At 38.1% G+C, this 18,878-nt stretch overlaps 1 protein-coding gene across 2 annotated transcripts; it reads left to right on the forward strand.

Annotated features, from left to right (window-relative positions):
* Positions 1-64: 64 nt before the first annotated feature.
* LOC117908818 (DNA polymerase I B, chloroplastic/mitochondrial-like) lies at positions 65-18,357 on the forward strand. 2 transcript variants are annotated; one of them, XM_034822590.1, is made up of 13 exons: positions 65-198; positions 924-1,005; positions 1,080-2,118; positions 2,250-2,441; positions 4,461-5,134; positions 8,641-9,097; positions 10,408-10,503; positions 11,192-11,284; positions 11,366-11,560; positions 15,979-16,071; positions 16,173-16,385; positions 16,470-16,559; positions 17,797-18,357. In XM_034822590.1, the coding sequence occupies exons 2-13, from the start codon at positions 953-955 to the stop codon at positions 17,956-17,958; spliced, it is 3,357 nt and encodes a 1,118-aa protein (XP_034678481.1). In that variant the 5' UTR covers positions 65-198; positions 924-952; the 3' UTR covers positions 17,959-18,357. The 2 variants fall into 2 exon arrangements, with proteins under 2 accessions (XP_034678481.1, XP_034678482.1); XM_034822591.1 differs by having other exon boundaries at positions 932-1,005.
* The last annotated feature ends 521 nt before the right edge of the window (positions 18,358-18,878 follow it).

Consider the following 18,878-nt stretch of genomic DNA (forward strand, 5'->3'; position numbering starts at 1 on the left):
GCAAATTCTCTATAAGAAGTGGTGGGGTTTTGGGTTTACCGGTTTAGAGACACTGATAGAACAAGAAGACGAAACGAAGTCAAGGGTTTTTCCAAAACCCTAGTCTCATCTTTGCCGCCAAAATGCGGTCGTTTCATCCTTAAAACGCAGCGTTTCATCTCAGCTCGGAGAAGACGATGTGCAGTCTGTGATTTTCTGGTACAGCTTCGTCCTCCACACACTCTATCTTGAAGAAAAAAATCAAAAAAGAAAATAAGTTTGTGTCGTTTTAGGGTTTTGATGGTAGCAGTAAAAGAAATTTCTAAGTGTTTTGGTGTGAAGATTTGGGGTTTTGTTGATTTTCTGAACTGGTAAATGCAAGCACTTTGGAATGGAGGAAATTTGTAGGTTTTGCTGAAAATGTGGTTTGAGAATTAATTTGAAATGCATTCTGTTATTGCTAAATGCCAAAAATGTTGTTGAAATTTTTTGTGTTGGTTTCTGTTTTTCAGAAATTTGCCAACCGATTTTATTAGCCTAGATACGATTTAAAATTTTGATGGCTTAAGGATTTCAAATTTACAAATTCAGGACTAGAGATTTTCAGTGCTGACTACACTGGAAAAAAAAAATAGACAGGAAATATTCAGATTTTTTTAGCATTAGCTTGTTTGTGTATATGGGTTGTACCCCTTTTGGTTAGATGCCTTAATATATAATGTATTTGCCTATTCGAAAAAGTGCTAGTCTTGATTGAGTTTCTGCAGTGATTAAAAAATTTAAGAATTTTAACTTTTATGATGGGTTTCTTACCCCTACATTGTTGAGTTCTAGTTGGATTGGTAGGCCTGAGTTTTATGTATTTGCTTTATGGATTTCTTATTCGCCACATTGTGAATTTGGTTGAAAGCAGTAACTTGAAAAATAAGACTTGATGCTTGCAGTTAAGCAGGGAAGTGACTGAGTTGATTCTATGCGAGGGGCTGCCTTAGCTGGGTCATGCAGGCGATGCTGTAATATATCTATGTATGTATATACATTTGTTATAGAATTTAGTTGGTCTGCTGTCGTTTGTAATAACACATTGATTAAAACTGCAGGGGAGAAGTTCATCCACTCCGAGGTGCCAATGGTACTTTACCTGGTGTCATTGTTTTTAATAATACACTTCAGCGTGGGCAAAGTTTGAGTTATTGTAGGAGGCCATTTATTCAACTTAAGAAAAATGGTGAAGCCAATTGTTGTCGCTCACCTCATCATACGAAGCATGCAATTCGTTTTTCTACCTCATCAGTTTTAATACTCCCTCGCTATCCCAATTGGATTTGTGCTGAAAGAAAATGCTTTACAAGGGGTTTGGTTAACCTGCAGCATCTGCATGGCCCAGTAGAGCCAGAGGTAGGTTTTATTCCTCCTCGTGGGGCTGTTGGTTTTGGTGCTACTTCAGGGGTGACTAGGTGCAGTAACCCTGGGAGCATCTGGATTGAGGAGGCCAATAAACTGGTTGAAATAAAAAGGCAAATTTCACAAGATGGCAATGCTTATGTAAGGTCAAGCATATTTACTAAGTATCGTAGTTCAAATTCAAATGGTATTACCAGAAAAGGAAATTTGCGAAGCTCAGTAGGGCAAGGATGTATTGATCATGGCCAATTAAAAGCTCAAACTCACGGTCCGCTATATAATCCTAGTGTTCAGGGGCAAATATTTGCTGGGGATATAGGATGTGAAACAATGACTAATGACTGTGCTTCAAATGTGCTAGCTTACCCTGAAAAAATACAGGCAGGCAACAAGCATATTTCCAGGAATAATGTAAACAGTACTGCACCTCATCACTCAAGGAAGGTTGTTCAGTCTAATGGGTCATTGTCAATGAAGCCTTTGGAGGATAGGGAAGAGGCAAATTTCATATTTTCTTGGGATAGAGCTGCTGATGCAATTGAAAATGACGAATCCAATGAAAGATCCATAATACCTGCTATGGGAACACATGCTTTTTCTCAGTTGGAGGCTCGCAGGAAGCTTTCTAAGATCTATGAAAAAGTTCTCATAGTTGATGATATCTATGTTGCAAAAAAAATTGTCAGGAAGCTCACCACTCAGTACAAGCATCTTATCCATGCATGTGACACAGAGGCATGAGCTCTACTTAAGTTACAAAGAAGATGTTTGGCTATTTATAGAAGTGTTGATATTTACTCATAAGCTACTCAAGATACTCTCATTTGTGAGTTACTTTAATAATATGTTTTCTGATAATTTCACAGGTGGCCAACATTGATGTGAAGCGGGAAACACCTGTTGATCATGGAGAGATAATATGCTTCAGTATTTATTCTGGACCTGAAGCAGATTTTGGAAATGGAAAGTCTTGTATCTGGGTAGATGTTCTTGATGGTGGTGGGAGGGATCTTTTGGTTGAATTTGCTCCATTTTTTGAAGACCCATCAATCCAAAAGGTATGCTTTTACTTGATGGTCCTCCTGATCTACAGCGCCTTCTGTTTAGCATTATTAGCATTTATACAACCTTCTGTGCTAGCAATAATGAGAGTCTTTGTGTCTGTTAACTTGATACTATGACACTGTTATACTTGTAATTGAAGGTTTGGTGCATGTTTCCTGATCTAGGATTTTAATCATTATCCAACTTTTCCCATGTACAAAATTAGTAGTTATGCCATTTTCATCAAATTGACAGATTTTCATGTCTTACCATGGTGAATTGGCGGGTCATGTGTAGTTCACATCTTCCAGTGATCTACATGCATGCATGCATACATCCATATATACTTATGTTACACACACACACACCCCCCCAATATGGTGATTGTTCCATACCTGTGATTATAGGCCTATTGCATGTTCTTAAATCTTGATTTATTGCTCCGTTTTAGGGAATAAATGGAAAATAGGGTTGTATAATCCTTGCCATTTGATGATCCAACTCTTCCCATGTGCAAGATCTCTTGTCATGCCACCTTTATCAAATTGGCTGATTTTTGAAGCTGTGAGTGGGACTGGCTTTTGTGGTGAAGGGCTGGGGAGGTGGAGATGTAGGAAGTTCTAGGTTTGAGTCTTAGGGCCCGAAAAAAAGACCAAAAAGAAAAACGAAAACTTAGATACCTATCATATATATATATATATATATATATATATATATATATATATATATATGCGTGTGTGTTTGTGCATATGTGTGTGTGTGTGTGTGTGTGGTTTTTGTGGTGAAGGGTTGGAGAGGTGGGATGTAGGAAGTTCTAGGTTCAACTCTTAGGGCCCGAAAAAATGGACCAAAAAGAAAAACAAAAACATAGATATCATATATATGTATGCGTGTGTGTGCATCCTTTTGGCCCATTGGGCTGCTATGTTTGAGCAACTTGTCCTACCTTTTAGGCTATTCCACCCATTAGTCGAAGAGGCACCACCTCTTTATAAGTATATACATGTATGTGTACCTATATTTATGCATGTACAATTTTGGCTCATTGTCTTGTGAAATTATTGCAATGTGCTAGCCAACACATCCTACCCTTACAATGCTCCATCCATTGGCTGAATAGGCACTACTCTTTATACTCTATTCATGAGAATTCAGAAATCAAATTACAAAGCAATATGAGACAAACAATTTGCCAAAGGGTCTTGCCTCTAATGAGGCTCCCCAATCAACTATGAATTGATCATCATATTGTATATACTCCAATCTTGACTTGTTTGAATAGATTGTGCCAGACCCCAAAGTTATTGGACAATAAAGGAGATGGTGAATCAACTCTTCACTCCCTTTACATAAAAAGCATCAATCGGGACTAAAGAATTTGAAAGGTCTTCTCAACTATAGCATGTCATTGGTATTTACCTATTTGTGTGCCACTAACCAAGGAGAGACCTTGACCTTGGATGGGACATTAGATTTCCATATAAATTTAGTTCAGGAGAAAGGAATTACATCTGATGTATTGGACAAAGCCATGAAGAATGATTTGACTGCAAATAATTTTTCCATCAAAATTATTCTTATTGTCTATCAGTTTGTTTCTATATGAGAGACCTAATGGTATGATTTTAAATTTCTTATTACGTGGTATCAGCTGGATGAAGTATTGAAATTCTTTCAAACTGACATATTTTTCAATTTTATGTTATATACGATACCAATTGAACTGATTCTCATTGATCATTAGTCCTTCTGGAATTGTGGAGTACTGTACTTACTCCAGTATGGACAATCTCCCTTTTTGCTTTTCCTCAAGGGGGGAAAATACTGGTCTGATTGCCTATATCATCTTTTAACAATTGAACTGTTTCAGTTCCCTTTAGCAAGATTTCTTTAATATGTGAATTAGCTAGCAGAAAACAAAAAGAGAGAAATCTCTAACTGTTTTAGCTTTTAGTATTTTACCTATACTCTGAGAAACTAGCTCAGTGCATGGACAATTGTGGAAATGACAAGTTGATGTATTCTTTGTGTAGGTTTGGCACAACTATAGTTTTGACAACCATGTTATAGAGAACTATGATCTCAAAGTTTCAGGTTTTCACGCTGACACAATGCATATGGCACGGTTGTGGGATTCTTCAAGACGGGCAGTTGGTGGATATTCTCTTGAAGCGCTAACACGTGACTCAAAAGTCATGTCTGGTGCTGACATGTCTAATGGAGAAGAATTGATTGGCAAAGTATCAATGAAAACCATCTTTGGCAAGAAAAAACTGAAGAAGGATGGAACTGAAGGTAAAATTATCACCATTGCTCCAGTAGAAGTGCTACAAAGAGAGGATCGGAAACCATGGATTAGTTACTCTGCATTGGATTCAATGAGCACACTCAAGCTTTATGAGAGCATGAAAAACAAACTGTTGGATAAGGAATGGCTTCTTGATGGGGCTCGTAAAGGATGCATGTTTGATTTCTATCAGAAATACTGGAGGCCCTTCGGTGAGCTTCTAGTTCAAATGGAAACTGAGGGGATGCTGGTAGATCGAGCCTACCTCTCTAAGGTGGAGAAAGTAGCCAAAGCAGAGGAACAGGTTGCTGCCAACAGATTTCGCAATTGGGCATCTAAGCATTGCCCTGATGCTAAGTACATGAATGTGGGAAGTGATACACAATTGCGCCAGCTCTTATTTGGTGGCGTTGCAAACAGGTAAGAAGTTCTTATTTTCTAATATGCTATTTTGCTTTTTTCTATTTTTCTTTTGCTTTTTCTTGTCTTTAGTCTGTTTTTGGCTTTTCCCTTTTCTTCTTTTGGTCATAGTTGAGGAAAATATGCTGATATAGATGTCAATTTTTTGGTAGGTTGTACTCTCCTTTTGGAGATGATTTCCAAAAAAATAAATAAAATAAAGGATGTAGCAATCAATGATGTATACTTCCTATTATTCTAGCTGCAAAATGTTACTCTTCCTTTAGTCCCGAACAAGGAGATGTTTGTTGGACAACCAATTTTCCTAAAAAGTTAAATCTATAGGATTTAGACTTACATGTATATCATGCTCTCCAACACCCTTCCTTACATGTGATCCAATAACCACATGTAGAGAGACTCATAAGCTTGTAGGCAAACAAATCACAAACACTCTCCTTTTGAGCTTACACATGGACTCAATAAAATGGGGAAATAAACATGTTATAAGGTTTGACATCCCATCAAACAAGAGTTTGATTTCATGTTGAACAACCAATTTTCTTAAAAGTTTAAGCTACTAGGATTTGAGTCCATAATGTATATCATACATCTTGTCAAGGTTGGTCCTTAGATCCTAGTGACCTCTTATTCCCAAAATTTCCTTTCATGCTCTATGAAAATATGATTTCCTAGTTGTTTTCTCTCAAACCAAATTTATTTGGAATTCCAAAACTTTCTTGAAAGTCAAAGCTTTTGCACGGTTGGTGGCGAGTTAGAAGGTTAATACTAATAATTTACTTCAAATAAGGAGGTCCTATAAAACCTTTGGCCCTTGTGTTACATTCTTTGTGTGATGAGTAGGAAGGTCGATCATCTCTTTCTTCACTAGGTATTCTCATCAGAGTTATGGCAAAGGTTGTTCTCTCTGACAGAAATTGAGAAAGTTGCTGCAAGAGGCATTGTAGATATGATGACCATCCTTTTCATCGAGTTCGGAAAGAGCTCTAGAGTGAGGGTTTAATGAAGAGGAGCTACCCTTGCTTCATTGTTGGCTATCTGGTTTGAAAGGGATGCTAGAACAGTCAAAGACAAGAGATCGGTGGAAGAAGTTTGGGAGACCTCTTGTTTTCATGACCCTTTTGATTGTGGTGGCCAAGAATTTGTTGGTGTCCCTGTTAGAATTATCTTTTTGGATTAGAGATCTTGATTCGTTAACCATATCCCTCTTGTTTTCTCTAAGTTTTGAGGAATTCTAACCGTTTTTTTTAACATTCATTCATCATTAATATGTTAGTATTCTCATTTCATATCCGCCCACAAAAAAAAAAAAAAAACAATAATTTGTTGGTTAAAAGAGAGAAATGTTGACTTGTACAAGATTTTTTTTGATAGACAAAAATAGAATCTATTAAAAAAGCACCAAGAAAAGGGGAGTGCATAAGGAATTCTTATCCTTTTTTTTAATATTCATTTGTCATCAATATATTAGTATTCTCAATTTCATATACCACTAGAAAAAAAGAACCAATATTTTGTTGGTTAAAAGAGAGAATGTCGACTTGTACAAGATTTTTTTTTTTTGATAGACAAAAAGAGCATCTATTAAAACAGCACCAAGAAAAGGGGTTCACCCTACATTTATAGGCAGTATGCAAAAAATATCACAGGAGAACAGCCTACAAGAAAAAAAACCACACTATTCACAAGTTAGACTATCTAAGAAATCCATCAATAAGGAACTCGCCATTTCCATCAAATTGTAAGACCATTCCATTAGGGATTTAATGAACTCCTTCAACCCTTTATCTTTTGTTACGCTCTTTCTATGTACACCAAAACAAACAATGGAGAGTCATACACCAAACAGTACTTCTCTTCTTATCCAACCTCTTAAATTTCCACTCAAGAAGGAGATTTCTCATTGAAGCTCAAAACACTCATTTCAAACAGAAGACTGCTAAGAGAATAGTTCATAGCACTCTTGTCCTTTCACAATGAATCAAGATTTGTACTAGATTTTGTAAAGAAGTTTGTGAGCTGAAGTGCTGAGAGTGTTCTAGCAAGGTAACAATAGTGTGATGAGGCAGGGAGAGTGTGCTAGCAAGGTAATGATGGTGTAATGAGGCAGGGAGAGTGTTCTAGCAAGGTAATGACGATGAAAAGATTGAAAAGGTGATGCTGTAGGAGAGTGGTCTTGCAAGGTAATGATGAGAAGCTAATTTCAATGTTCTTATCTGCTCACTAAATATTGGGTTCCTGGAAAACTTGATTTCACTCGGGTTATAACAATATAGTGTGGGTATATGAATAATAACCCTGACTCATCAAGGCAATTGACCTCAATATCAGTGGTAGCCATTTTGAAATTCCCAAATTTGTATTGGGGTAAAGTTGCAATTCTTGCCTCTCTCACTTCCAGGAAATGAGAGTGTCCAAGCGAAGCATGGAAGCCTATAGTGTAGACTAGTCACATCTGACTTAATTAACATCATGGTAGGCACAAAGCTGAAATAAAGACAAGGGACGTAAGCAGGGGTGGATCCACATAAGGATCAAGGGGGCAAATGTCCTCCCCCCTCCCGGGGGAAAATTTGGAAAAAAACCTTCCTTATTGAGGGTTTGAACAATTATCCTTTGATTTAGGAGGAAACTCTGGTTACCACACAGCTATCCAATTGATTTTTGTTCTCCCCCCCACCCCCCTCTTTCTTCCTCCCCTTCAACTTATTTTCTAGCTCCACCACTGGAGGTAAGCTGTTTCTTAAAAAAACAAGGTAAAACTGGGGGACAAGCCATGGCATCACGAAGATAATGAACAACATATAAAAGAGCCTCATAGTGGACACAATGGGAAGGATATGACCCTAAGTGTGGATATGCTCAAGAGCACGGAGCTCCTGATTCATAAGATTGCATATAAATTAATTGTGGGATTGTGGGGTGCAGTTCATTGGAGTCTGATTCCAAACTAAAGAAACACACTACATTTTATGATAATGTGTGTGAATGTTAGATTTATGATACAGATGAAGGATATATCTCCTGTATGGTTGGCATATTTTTAACTTCACATTTTTAGTGTGCTTCAGTATCATTAATACTCTGCTTGGATCACTTGAGAGTTATGCATTTTTACATGAAAATATTAAATTTCCTGTTGAAGTTAGTGTTCTGTAAAATATCTCCGGAGTGTCTCTTTTTTATGGGAGAAAATTGGCCTCAAATCTCTTGCATGTGAACTTACAGGCTAGTGAGAGTTTTATGATTCCTGTCTAAGTTAAACTTCCCTGCAAATTTTATAGGAAAAATATACAGTTCTATTGGAGGAAACCACTCTCAAAATTTTTTGGATTCACATGGGATGTTTTGATTTCCATGGTATTCAAATGCTAGGAGAGAGACAAAAATGAAAGTTACTACTTTTCTGAAATCTCATCCTTTCCATACAGACCCGATGGAGCTCCATATATTTAACTTAATCACTTCTCTCTCTCTCTCTCTCTCTCTCTCTCTCTCTCTCATAGAAAGGATCCCAATGAGTGTCTTCCAATGGAGAAAACTTTTAAGATTCCCAATGTTGACAAAGTGATTGAAGAAGGCAAAAAGGCACCCACAAAATTTCGGAATATTACACTAAGTAGCTTTGATGTTGAGATACCAATTGAGATGTGCACAGCATCTGGCTGGCCCTCAGTTAGTGGAGATGCCTTGAAGACCCTCGCAGGGAAGGTCTCTGCAGACTTTGATTTTATTGATGATGCTGAATGTGACTTTGAGACTACTGCCATAGAAAAGATTGATGAAGTTCCTGGAACACGAGGACCAAAAGAGAGTGAGGACACAGACATATCTGCTTATGGAACAGCTTATGCTGCTTTTGGGGAGGGGCAGGAGGGGAGGAAGGCTTGCCATGCCATTGCTGCTTTATGTGAAGTTTGCTCTATTAACTCTTTGATATCCAATTTCATCCTCCCATTGCAGGTGATTTCTACTGTCATATTCTATTACTACGCACACTGTTTCATTTGTATTTTTTTAGTTTTTATTTTCTTGTATTTGTTGCTATTACATGAAATTAGGACTGAAACTTTCTCAACCCCTTGCCACTTGAGAACTTCTGTTTTCCAAGTTTCTACTGAATAAAAGGATAATATTCTGATTTAGGCCAGGAAATGATATTTCATATTCGAGTGCCCTGCGGTGTATGGAGGCTTGGTCAAACTAGTTGATTGAACTGGCATATAGGGCATAACTGGCCTCATTTCTCCTTCTGTCTGAACTGATCCTTTTTGTTTCACCCAGCTAAAACCATTACTAAAAAGCAGCAAAGTTGGTTTACTGTGTAAATTTCTTATCCATGCATGGATCGTCGAATAGCATCTGTTCATAGGCAATAGCTGCAATCCACCAATGTGACATTACATATTAAGAAACATATATGTTAATAATTTAAAGAACTTTTAATTCAGAATCAAATTGTTCCAATTCTAAATACTCCAAACTTTATCCACTCAGTCAAGAAGGCTTTGGGGATGTTTATGGTTTTTGGGGAGTTTTACATTCATTTGATATTAATGCTTATTATAACAATACCTAACAAATGAAGACATGAGATGTTTACCCATGCACACATGCACATACCTACACCCTTGTGGTTGCTAATTTGGTAGGGAGTAAGCATTTAAAAAATTGGTGAAAGTTTTTAATTACCATTTATGAGATTTTATTAAATATTTGGCTAAAATTCTCAAAACCTTTATCATTGGATCCTCAAGAATAAAGAAAACCTAAATACCTAAATATCATCATTTTAACGATATTGACATAAATTTTTTCAACTAGAAAAATAAAGATATATGAAACTATTTCTTTCATTGCCACTGTGAATATTATCATACATCTGAGAATAGATTGGATCCTACAGAATCAAATATATAAAAACCCTTACAAAGCTAAGAAAATTGCTTCAACCTAATCTTATTTAAGGGAAATTCAGCAGGTTAGTTATGTTGTGGTTTAGTGTATATTACTTATATCACCTACAATTTTTTGTGTTTGGTTTGGCCAAAATTAGAACCTATTGACTGGAGGTTCTAATTGGGGGTTTGGCATTAACAAAGCCTCAAAAATCTACGAATGGACGTGAGAAACATCTCTCTCTCTCTCTCAACTCTCCATAAAGATTAAATGTTAAATGCTGCTTTCTGCTAACAGTTTCTTAATGTTTTTCCATTTATTAACTTCAAATTGAGTTGGTAGTTCATGATGATCTTGGTTGCTTTCTAATGCAGGATGGTGAAATATCTGGCAAGAATGGGCGTATTCATTGTTCGCTTAATATCAACACAGAAACTGGGCGCTTGTCAGCTAGGAGACCAAATTTGCAGGTTCATCTTTTATTTTCCTTAACCAGTAGCGCTAATATTTACTGCAGTATTCATGCTTGTCAGCTTGGAGATCAAATTTGCAGGTTCATATTTTATTTTCCTTAACTAGTAATGTTAATATTTAAAAAATAAAGCTGCAGTATTCAACAGTAGATGTTACCTACTTTCCAATGCTGTTTGCATAGTGACAATTAAGACTAGAAAAGAAAACAGGTGTTCTCATGCTCTATTATTGTTGGTTCTTATCATTGAATAAAGCATGACCTTGGTGTTCAATCAAAATGGTTTCCTTATTCAATGCTGGTCAAAAACCAGTATGTAGCTTCCAATCAACTGAGGAAAAAAATTCTGGAGTTTATAAAGGTAGTAGAGTTAATAGCATGCCTGAAATGATAAATGCCTTGAGAGTGAATATCCTAGTTTTCCAACGACAAATGCATTTTTTCATTTCATGGCTATCTCCTTGGAATTGCATAATAGCTGTTATTAAGGCACAATGGTTACCTTGACAAGAGTTTTATAGTGGATGATATCTGAGTTTCAGATGTCTTTTCAGTATTCATCAAGACAAGGCAAAATAGAAATAATGAGGAAATAAATGCATTTTTTTTGTATTATAGTTTATTTTATTTTATTTTGTTTTACTTGTTAACTAGGGGTGTTATTATTCTTGTTTTCTACAAATCAGAACCAACCTGCTTTAGAGAAGGACCGGTATAAGATCCGCCAAGCATTTATAGCTGCACCTGGAAACTCCCTTATTGTTGCTGATTACGGACAGGTACTTGGCTTCAAAATCTATTTATTCTTTAGAAGTTCGGTCTATTTTCACTTGTTGATTGAACAATGTTCGATGTTACAGCTGGAACTTAGGATTCTTGCACATCTTGCCAACTGTAAAAGCATGTTGAATGCTTTCAAAGCTGGTGGAGATTTCCATTCTAGGACTGCAATGAATATGTATCCACATATTCGTGAAGCTGTTGAAAAAAGAGAAGTGCTTCTTGAGTGGCATCCTCAACCTGGTGAAGACAAACCTCCAGTTCCTCTGTTGAAGGTAATATATGAACTGTTAGTTTGGTAGTGAATATAATTAGATAGCACGAGCATGGATTATGGTTATGGGTTAACCAATATTTCATAATGTTTGACATTAGATTTATGGAAAGTGTTGGCTTAAAATTGGATAAGAAAAGGCACGTTTACATTGAAAATAATTGAGTCGGAGGGTCAAAAAATGGGCAGTGTATGCTTAAGATGTCATGTTAGTGGAATTTAGGCCCACAACTAAGGCAGGTTGGACTGGGTTAAAGGTCAATCATTCCAACCCAAACCTCAGCCTGAGTTGAAGCTTTTCAACTTAACATGGTGTTGGGTTTGGTTGCCTGTGGTTGCTAAGGATTGGGTAAGTGAATAATTCTTTTTACAACATTTATGCTTCTATTTTCTTAATGCTTTCATCACATTGTCCAAATTAAAAGCTTGTCTCTGATGAAAATTGAGACAAGGAGTTAGAAAACTGTATTTTTTTTTGTTTCATTAGAACTCAGTTCTTATAGTCTGTTATTGTCTGTTATTTGCTTCTTTTGGCATTAATTGGGTTGTCTCACTCAGTTGAGAAAATTTTTGACTACCTGGCATGGTAGTTTCATGGGCTTTGAAAGATTTGCAGGCTGGCTTCTTATTTTTGTGCCTATGGGCACTATCTTAATGCTAAATTTTGAAAACTATTTCCTTAAATCTTAATGCCTATGTCCTTGCTAGATTTTGTGAATTGGTTAGGTTCTTCTTAGGGTGCAGTTGCTTGTTTTTGTGTACTTTTTTTTTTTTGATAAGTACAAGCAATTGTATTAAGAAAGCCTGACGTACACCTGAAAGTATACACGAAGTATATACAAGGCAACAAGGCCAAAGGGAAAAGAAAAAAGCAAAAAAATCCCTTACTTTTTTTTTTTGATAGGTAAAGTAAATTCATTAAGAGCCAATAGGCTAGAGAAAGGGTATACACGGAGTATACCAAATACAAAGAAGCAAAAAGCAAAGGGACAAACAAGCCCGACCCTTACTTGGTGGCTAGCCAGTCTACGAAATCTATCAAATACAAAGTGTGTTCCTCTATATACATCCTATCCCAATTCACAAAAGTGTACAAAAAGATTGATTTAATATCTTGATTGTTCCTCTCAATATCATCGAAGGCCCTCCTATTCCTTTCTTTCCAGATGGTCCACATCAGGCAGAGAGGAGCAGCTCTCCAATCTTTCTCCCTTTTCTTGCTCACAAAAGATATATGCCAACCTAGGAGGTTTCTTTTCACAGAGGAGTGCATCACCCATTGCACCTTAAAAAGGGAAAAGATCAGAAGCCATAACATTCTGGCTTTCTTGCAAAACAGAAGAAGGTGATCTGTGGTTTCCTCCTCTTATTTACACAAAAAACACCTGTTGGGGATGCTCCAACCAAATCTCTTCAGGTGGTCAGTGGTGAGTAGCCTGCTCCAAGCCACCTCCCACCCAAAGAAGCTAGCCCTAATTGGAACCCAAGGCGTCCAAATAGTTCTAGCCGGGAAGGGGGGCTTTGTGCCCCTTGAGAGTAAGCTATAAAAAGACTTGACAGAAAAGGTCCCATTCTTGTTCTCTTTCCACCGGAGCAAGTCATCCACACCTCTTCTAATGGTCAAAGGATGAAGCTTGCTTAATAAGCTTTTACTTCTCCCACCTCCCAATCATTAAGGTGTCTATTAAAACAAAGCCCACTAGTGCCATCCCCTATGATGAAGCGGGAATGAGAATGAAAGTTCTCCCAACCATTTTTTATGGCCTTCCAAACCCCCACTCCATAACGGTCTTTTACACCTTTGGAGCACCATCCCCCCTCTTGAAGGTCATACTTACTAGAGATAATTTGCTTCCATAGGGACTCATTCTCATTAGCAAATCTCCACAACCACTTCCCAAGAAGGGCCTTGTTAAAAGTAGCTAGACTGCGAATGCCCAAGCCACCTTCCTTTTTAGTGGCACAAATAGCCTTCCAACTCACCAAGTGAGGTTTATTCTCTAATGCTCCACTGCCCCATAAGAAATCCCTTTGGATCTTTTCAAGCCTTGCACACACCCTCTTGGAGATCACAAAGAGAGAAAGGAAGTAGGTTGGGAGGCTAGAGAAGGTGTTTTTTAGCAAGGCAAGACGGTCACCTTTGGAGAGGTATTGCCTTTTCCAGAGAGACAACCTTTTCCTGAATCTTTCTTCCACTGCATCCCACACCCTAGTGGATTTGTAAGGGGCTCCAAGGGGAAGACCCAAGTAGGAGGTAGGTAAACTCCCTATCTTACATCCCAAGACCGTCTCAAGAGTCTCCATAGGAATGCCTTCCCCCACTGGGATGGCCTCCGTTTTGCTCAGATTGACTTTTAATCATGAAATCGTCTCAAACCACATGAAGGTCTAGTTAAGATATTGCAACTGATCTGCATTGGCGTCATAGAAAATTAAGGTGTCATCGGCAAACAAGAGATGGGACACGAACAACCCCTCTCTTCCTCTTCCTCCCACTCTGAAACCAGAAATAAAACCCTCATTTCTTGCACGAGACAACAATTGGCTAAGAGCTTCCATGGCAAAAAGGAAAAGATAGGGGGATAGAGGGTCGCCCTGTCTCAATCCCCTAGAGCTACGAAAGAAGCCTGAAGTGCTTCCATTGATGAGGATCGAGAAGGTAGTCGTAGAGCAGCACCATTTCATCCAATTAATCCATCTATGCCCAAATCCCATCTTAGACATCACATCCATGAGAAAGTCCCAATTGACATGGTCAAAAGCCTTCTCAATGTCCATCTTGAGAAGGAGGCCCGGGATGTTGTCTTTCAATCTAGAATCAAGGGCTTCGTTAGTAATAAGAACAGTGTCTAGAATCTATCTCCCATGGACGAAAGCATGCTGAGAATCAGAAATCACCTCCCCCATCACTGATTTCAGTCTATTGGCAAGGACTTTGGCAAGCAATTTGTACACACTCCCTACCAGGCTGATTGGTCTGAAATCTCTTAGGTCTTCGGTCCCCTCCTTCTTAGAAATGAGCAAGAGGAACGTGGAGTTTAAGCTTCTTTGGAAGTTCCCATGGAGGTAGAACTCTCTAAAGAGACCCAAAATCTCTGGTTTAACGTCCCAACAAAACAACCAGAAGGCCATTGTGAAGTCGTCCGAGCCTGGGGCTTTGTCACCACAGAAGCTGCTTAGGGCTGTAAAAATTTCTTCCTCAGAAAACATAACTTCTAGGCTGCTGGCCAAGCCTTCTCCCGGCTCCTTGAAGTTAAGGCCATTGATACTAGGCCTCCAATCCCCAGAATCTGAGAGGAGGGACTGGTAGGCTCTACAAACACCTTCTTTTATATCTTCCAAGGAAGAGAGATTCACCCCATGAAGTACAATCTACATGCACCCTAACCCAATCCGAAAACATGTACAAAAAAGACCGTAAAGTAGCTTGATCCGCTAATTCAATATCTTCAAAGATTCTTCTATTTCTTTCCTTCCATAAAGTCCAAAATAAACATAAAGGGGCTGCATTCCACGCCTTTTTTCTTTTCTTTCCAACAAAGGTGTCGTTCCAACCAAGAATGGTTTCCCTGATAGAATTGGGTAAAACCCAATGAACACCAAAAAGAGCAAAAATAAGGTGCCAAATCATAGCTGCCTTGGGACAATGAATAAGCACATGATTTGTTTTTGTGTACTCACACCTTGGTTGCTTTGTATACGTCATGTATACTTTTTCTTTTAATACAATTGCCTTTACTCGCCAAAAAAAAATAAAAAATAAAAATTGATTGTGTGGTTGAGGAATTTGTGGGAATTAAAAGGAATACAAATTTATTAAAAGTAGATGGCACAAATGATACAGGACAAGAAGTAAAATGCAAGGAGAGTAGTGGTGAGTTGAAAGAACTCTAGGAATCACTCCTAGAAACCTTTAGGCTTCACATCCAAGTATTCTTTGTATCACACAAAGAACATAGTGGCTGCTGAAAATTTCATCATTCATTCATCCTTATCAAAAGACTGATCAACTACTATATAGAGCTTTTCTAGGGACTTATAATTCCTTGGAACTAGTTACATAGTAGTAATGCAACTTGAAAATAACAAAAACTTGGACTCACTACTAGACCACATGAAGGACTTGGAAAATGACAATATTAATGATTGAGAAGAGTAACTTGTGACCATTGACTAGGCCATAACTTGATTGCTGGAAAGTACTTTCTAGGTTGAATCCATATTGAATTGTATAAGATCCCACCTAAGCCCATTATGGCCCAGAGAATGCCAAATTAAAGTTTGGGCCTTGGAGCCCACTCCTTTGCGCCTTTGATAAACTTTTAAAGGGGCTGCCACTTGCCTACAACAAAACATGTGAAGCTCCAATTTAACTGTAATCATCATGGTTTGATTGAAACATATTTATTTATCTGTTAGGATGCTTTTGGTTCAGAAAGAAGGAAAGCAAAAATGCTCAACTTTTCCATTGCCTATGGAAAAACTGCAGTAGGGCTTGCCCGGGATTGGAAGGTATGCTTTCAGCACCAAGCCTAAATGATGAGTAATTTTGATCAAATTGCATTAAGATAGTTTGATTATATACAGCACGGCATCACCATTTCTATTCTCAGGTGTCTGTGAGAGAAGCAAGGGAAACTGTTGAACGCTGGTATAAAGAGAGGAAAGAAGTGCTTGCTTGGCAAGAAAAACGTAAAAAAGAAGCTACAACTTTAAAATATGTTTGCACATTGCTAGGACGGGCCCGGTCTTTCCCTTCGGTGCATCATGCTACTGCTTCTCAAAGAGGCCACATTGAGCGAGCTGCCATAAATACCCCAGTGCAGGTTCTCCCCCCCCCCCCCCCCCCCCCACTCTCCCTCTCTCTCTCTCTGTGTCTCTCTGAGCTCTCATTTAGTTGAATTTGACAGGGTAGTGCTGCTGATGTTGCCATGTGTGCCATGTTAGAAATATCGAGGAATGCACGCTTAAAGGAGCTTGGATGGAAGCTGCTTTTACAGGTTTGGATCATGTCTTCCTTTTTTACCCTCTTATTTTCTTCCCTAGTTTGCTTATTGTTGAAAATTGCATTACATAACTAAATTTCAGATCATACTACAGCTTTGCATAGATGTTATTGTTGCCCCATTTGAGTCCATCAGGGAGAGCAATATTTTTCAACACAAAACAATTAAATTTGTTTCTACAATCTCTAACGAGGTCACTGACATCTCTTTTGACCTTCACTTTTGATTATGATGAACCAACTTTCTGAAAACTGCTGAGCCCTCCATGACTAACTTCAGGTCCTCATTCTATTTGGCCAGGGGGGTTGTCTATGTTCAAGTTTGACATGATCTTCCTGGCTTGCTTCTCAAGTATCTATTCAGCCCTTATGTTCGCCTCTAACATCTTGCTATGTTTGTCCATACAAACCCTGTCCATTGGTCTCATTTAAATCATTACTAAAATAATCAAATTAAAAATAAGTTTTGGTACAGTTCATTTACCAAGTGAACTATCATTTAGAGGGCCAGGAACTCCACCTCCCAACCCCCACCCACTGGACTGGTTCCCTGTGCCTCGTGCAGGCTTGCTGGTAGTTCTTAATAATGCACCATTTTTATCTTCATCTTGCGGTCTTCCCAATCATACATCAATAACCTCTGCTATTTCTTGGTGACACGCACACACAGTGGTCCTCTCTCTCTCTCTCTCTCTCTCTCTCACCACCAATTCAAATTCTCATTCTCATTCTCTTGATTACCTCCAATTTTATAGGTGACAACATTCTTTTGAACATGACTTCCTTCCACCTCTACTGATTGTATTATGCAATTTCAGGTTCATCTACTTGACATATTTTTAGTTTTTTTTTTAACTGTCCTTCTGTAGTATTTGTTGGGAGACCACACCTTTCATATTCTTATTTTACAACAATAATTTGCATAAAGGATTTAAGAAGAGGAGTGAGATGGTAATGGCAGACTTTAATAGATTATAACTCCCTTTTTTTCATTTTTTAACAATAATTTGCATAAAGGATTTAAGGTGCATTGAGTCAGATGGTAATGGGATTAAATTGTGATTGATAATATAATTAGTGTCCTAGTCTTACACATTGATCAACGGAAACTTGTGGATCTGTATTTGATTAGTAGAGGCATCAACTTACACACTAAAGTAACTTCAGTAGAAGGCCACCCAAAGCGGGTTTGTTCAAAAAATGACTAGTAACAACCATTCTTTGGGAAGCAGGTTCACGACGAAGTCATCCTGGAGGGACCAACAGAGTCGGCTGAAGTTGCTAAGGCAATCGTTGTGGAGTGCATGGAAAAACCCTTTGACGGCAAGAATATTCTTAGTGTCGACCTTGCTGTTGATGCTAAATGTGCCCAGAACTGGTACTCTGCCAAGTAGAGAGGGTTCATTGCCTGGAAATGACCTGGGTTTTGGTTTAAGGCCCCCCCTTGCTGTTCCAAGCTTCCTCTGAACCTTGAAGAGATAGTTCCATCCTAGCCCCGAGTTACCTATTACAAAGCTGTAACAACAGAAGGTTTTCGCTTGCAGAATCAAGTTACCTGTATGCTTTGCCATGGTACGCTCTGACCTCGCAGTTGATCATATGGAAATCTCGATCTGGGTTGGGGTTTGTAAAGGTCTCGATTAGCTGTTTCTGTGGCATTTTGTAATCGGCATGATCAAATGAGAGCATGCAGTATGTATAGATTAAGTTATCAGTAGATGTTCATTTCCTGGTAACTCTTTGTAACATGGAATTCAGTTTTTCAAGCAAGAAATGAAGCCTATTTTTACAAATCTTTGCTCCCTGTCAGATTATATATCTTTTACTTCTGATGAAGGGAGACTCTCAAAAACTCAGAGTAGGGACTCGGAATGGGAATAGAGATGAATCATAATATAATTATTAGGAAATAGTTTGAGCCTGATAGGAGTAAGTTCGGTTTCTATGAGAATGAATTTTTTATTTTTATTCTTATTTCTAGTAAGCCATTGGAACAAGGCAACCGATGAAAAATGAAATGGATTTTTCATTCTTATTTTTTATACAGGTATTCAGAACATGCTCTCAAAGCAAAATATTATCTTCATCCTCATTCTCAAAATATGGAACCACTTATGTGATAGCTCAATTAATTTCCAACTAAACAACTTGATTTTCAGCAAAGCCTAAATCCTCCATTTGCATCCATCATCCTCGACGTTATGGATTCTTGGCATCTTCATGTTGCCCACTCCAAACCACAGGTTTTATTTTGGCAACTAGCCAAATTTGAACACAAATAAACGGGGCCAAAGCACATTCAAATGACAATTTA

Source organism: Vitis riparia, chromosome 19 (genome assembly GCF_004353265.1).
Source record: "Vitis riparia cultivar Riparia Gloire de Montpellier isolate 1030 chromosome 19, EGFV_Vit.rip_1.0, whole genome shotgun sequence".
Taxonomy (NCBI): Eukaryota; Viridiplantae; Streptophyta; class Magnoliopsida; order Vitales; family Vitaceae; genus Vitis; species Vitis riparia.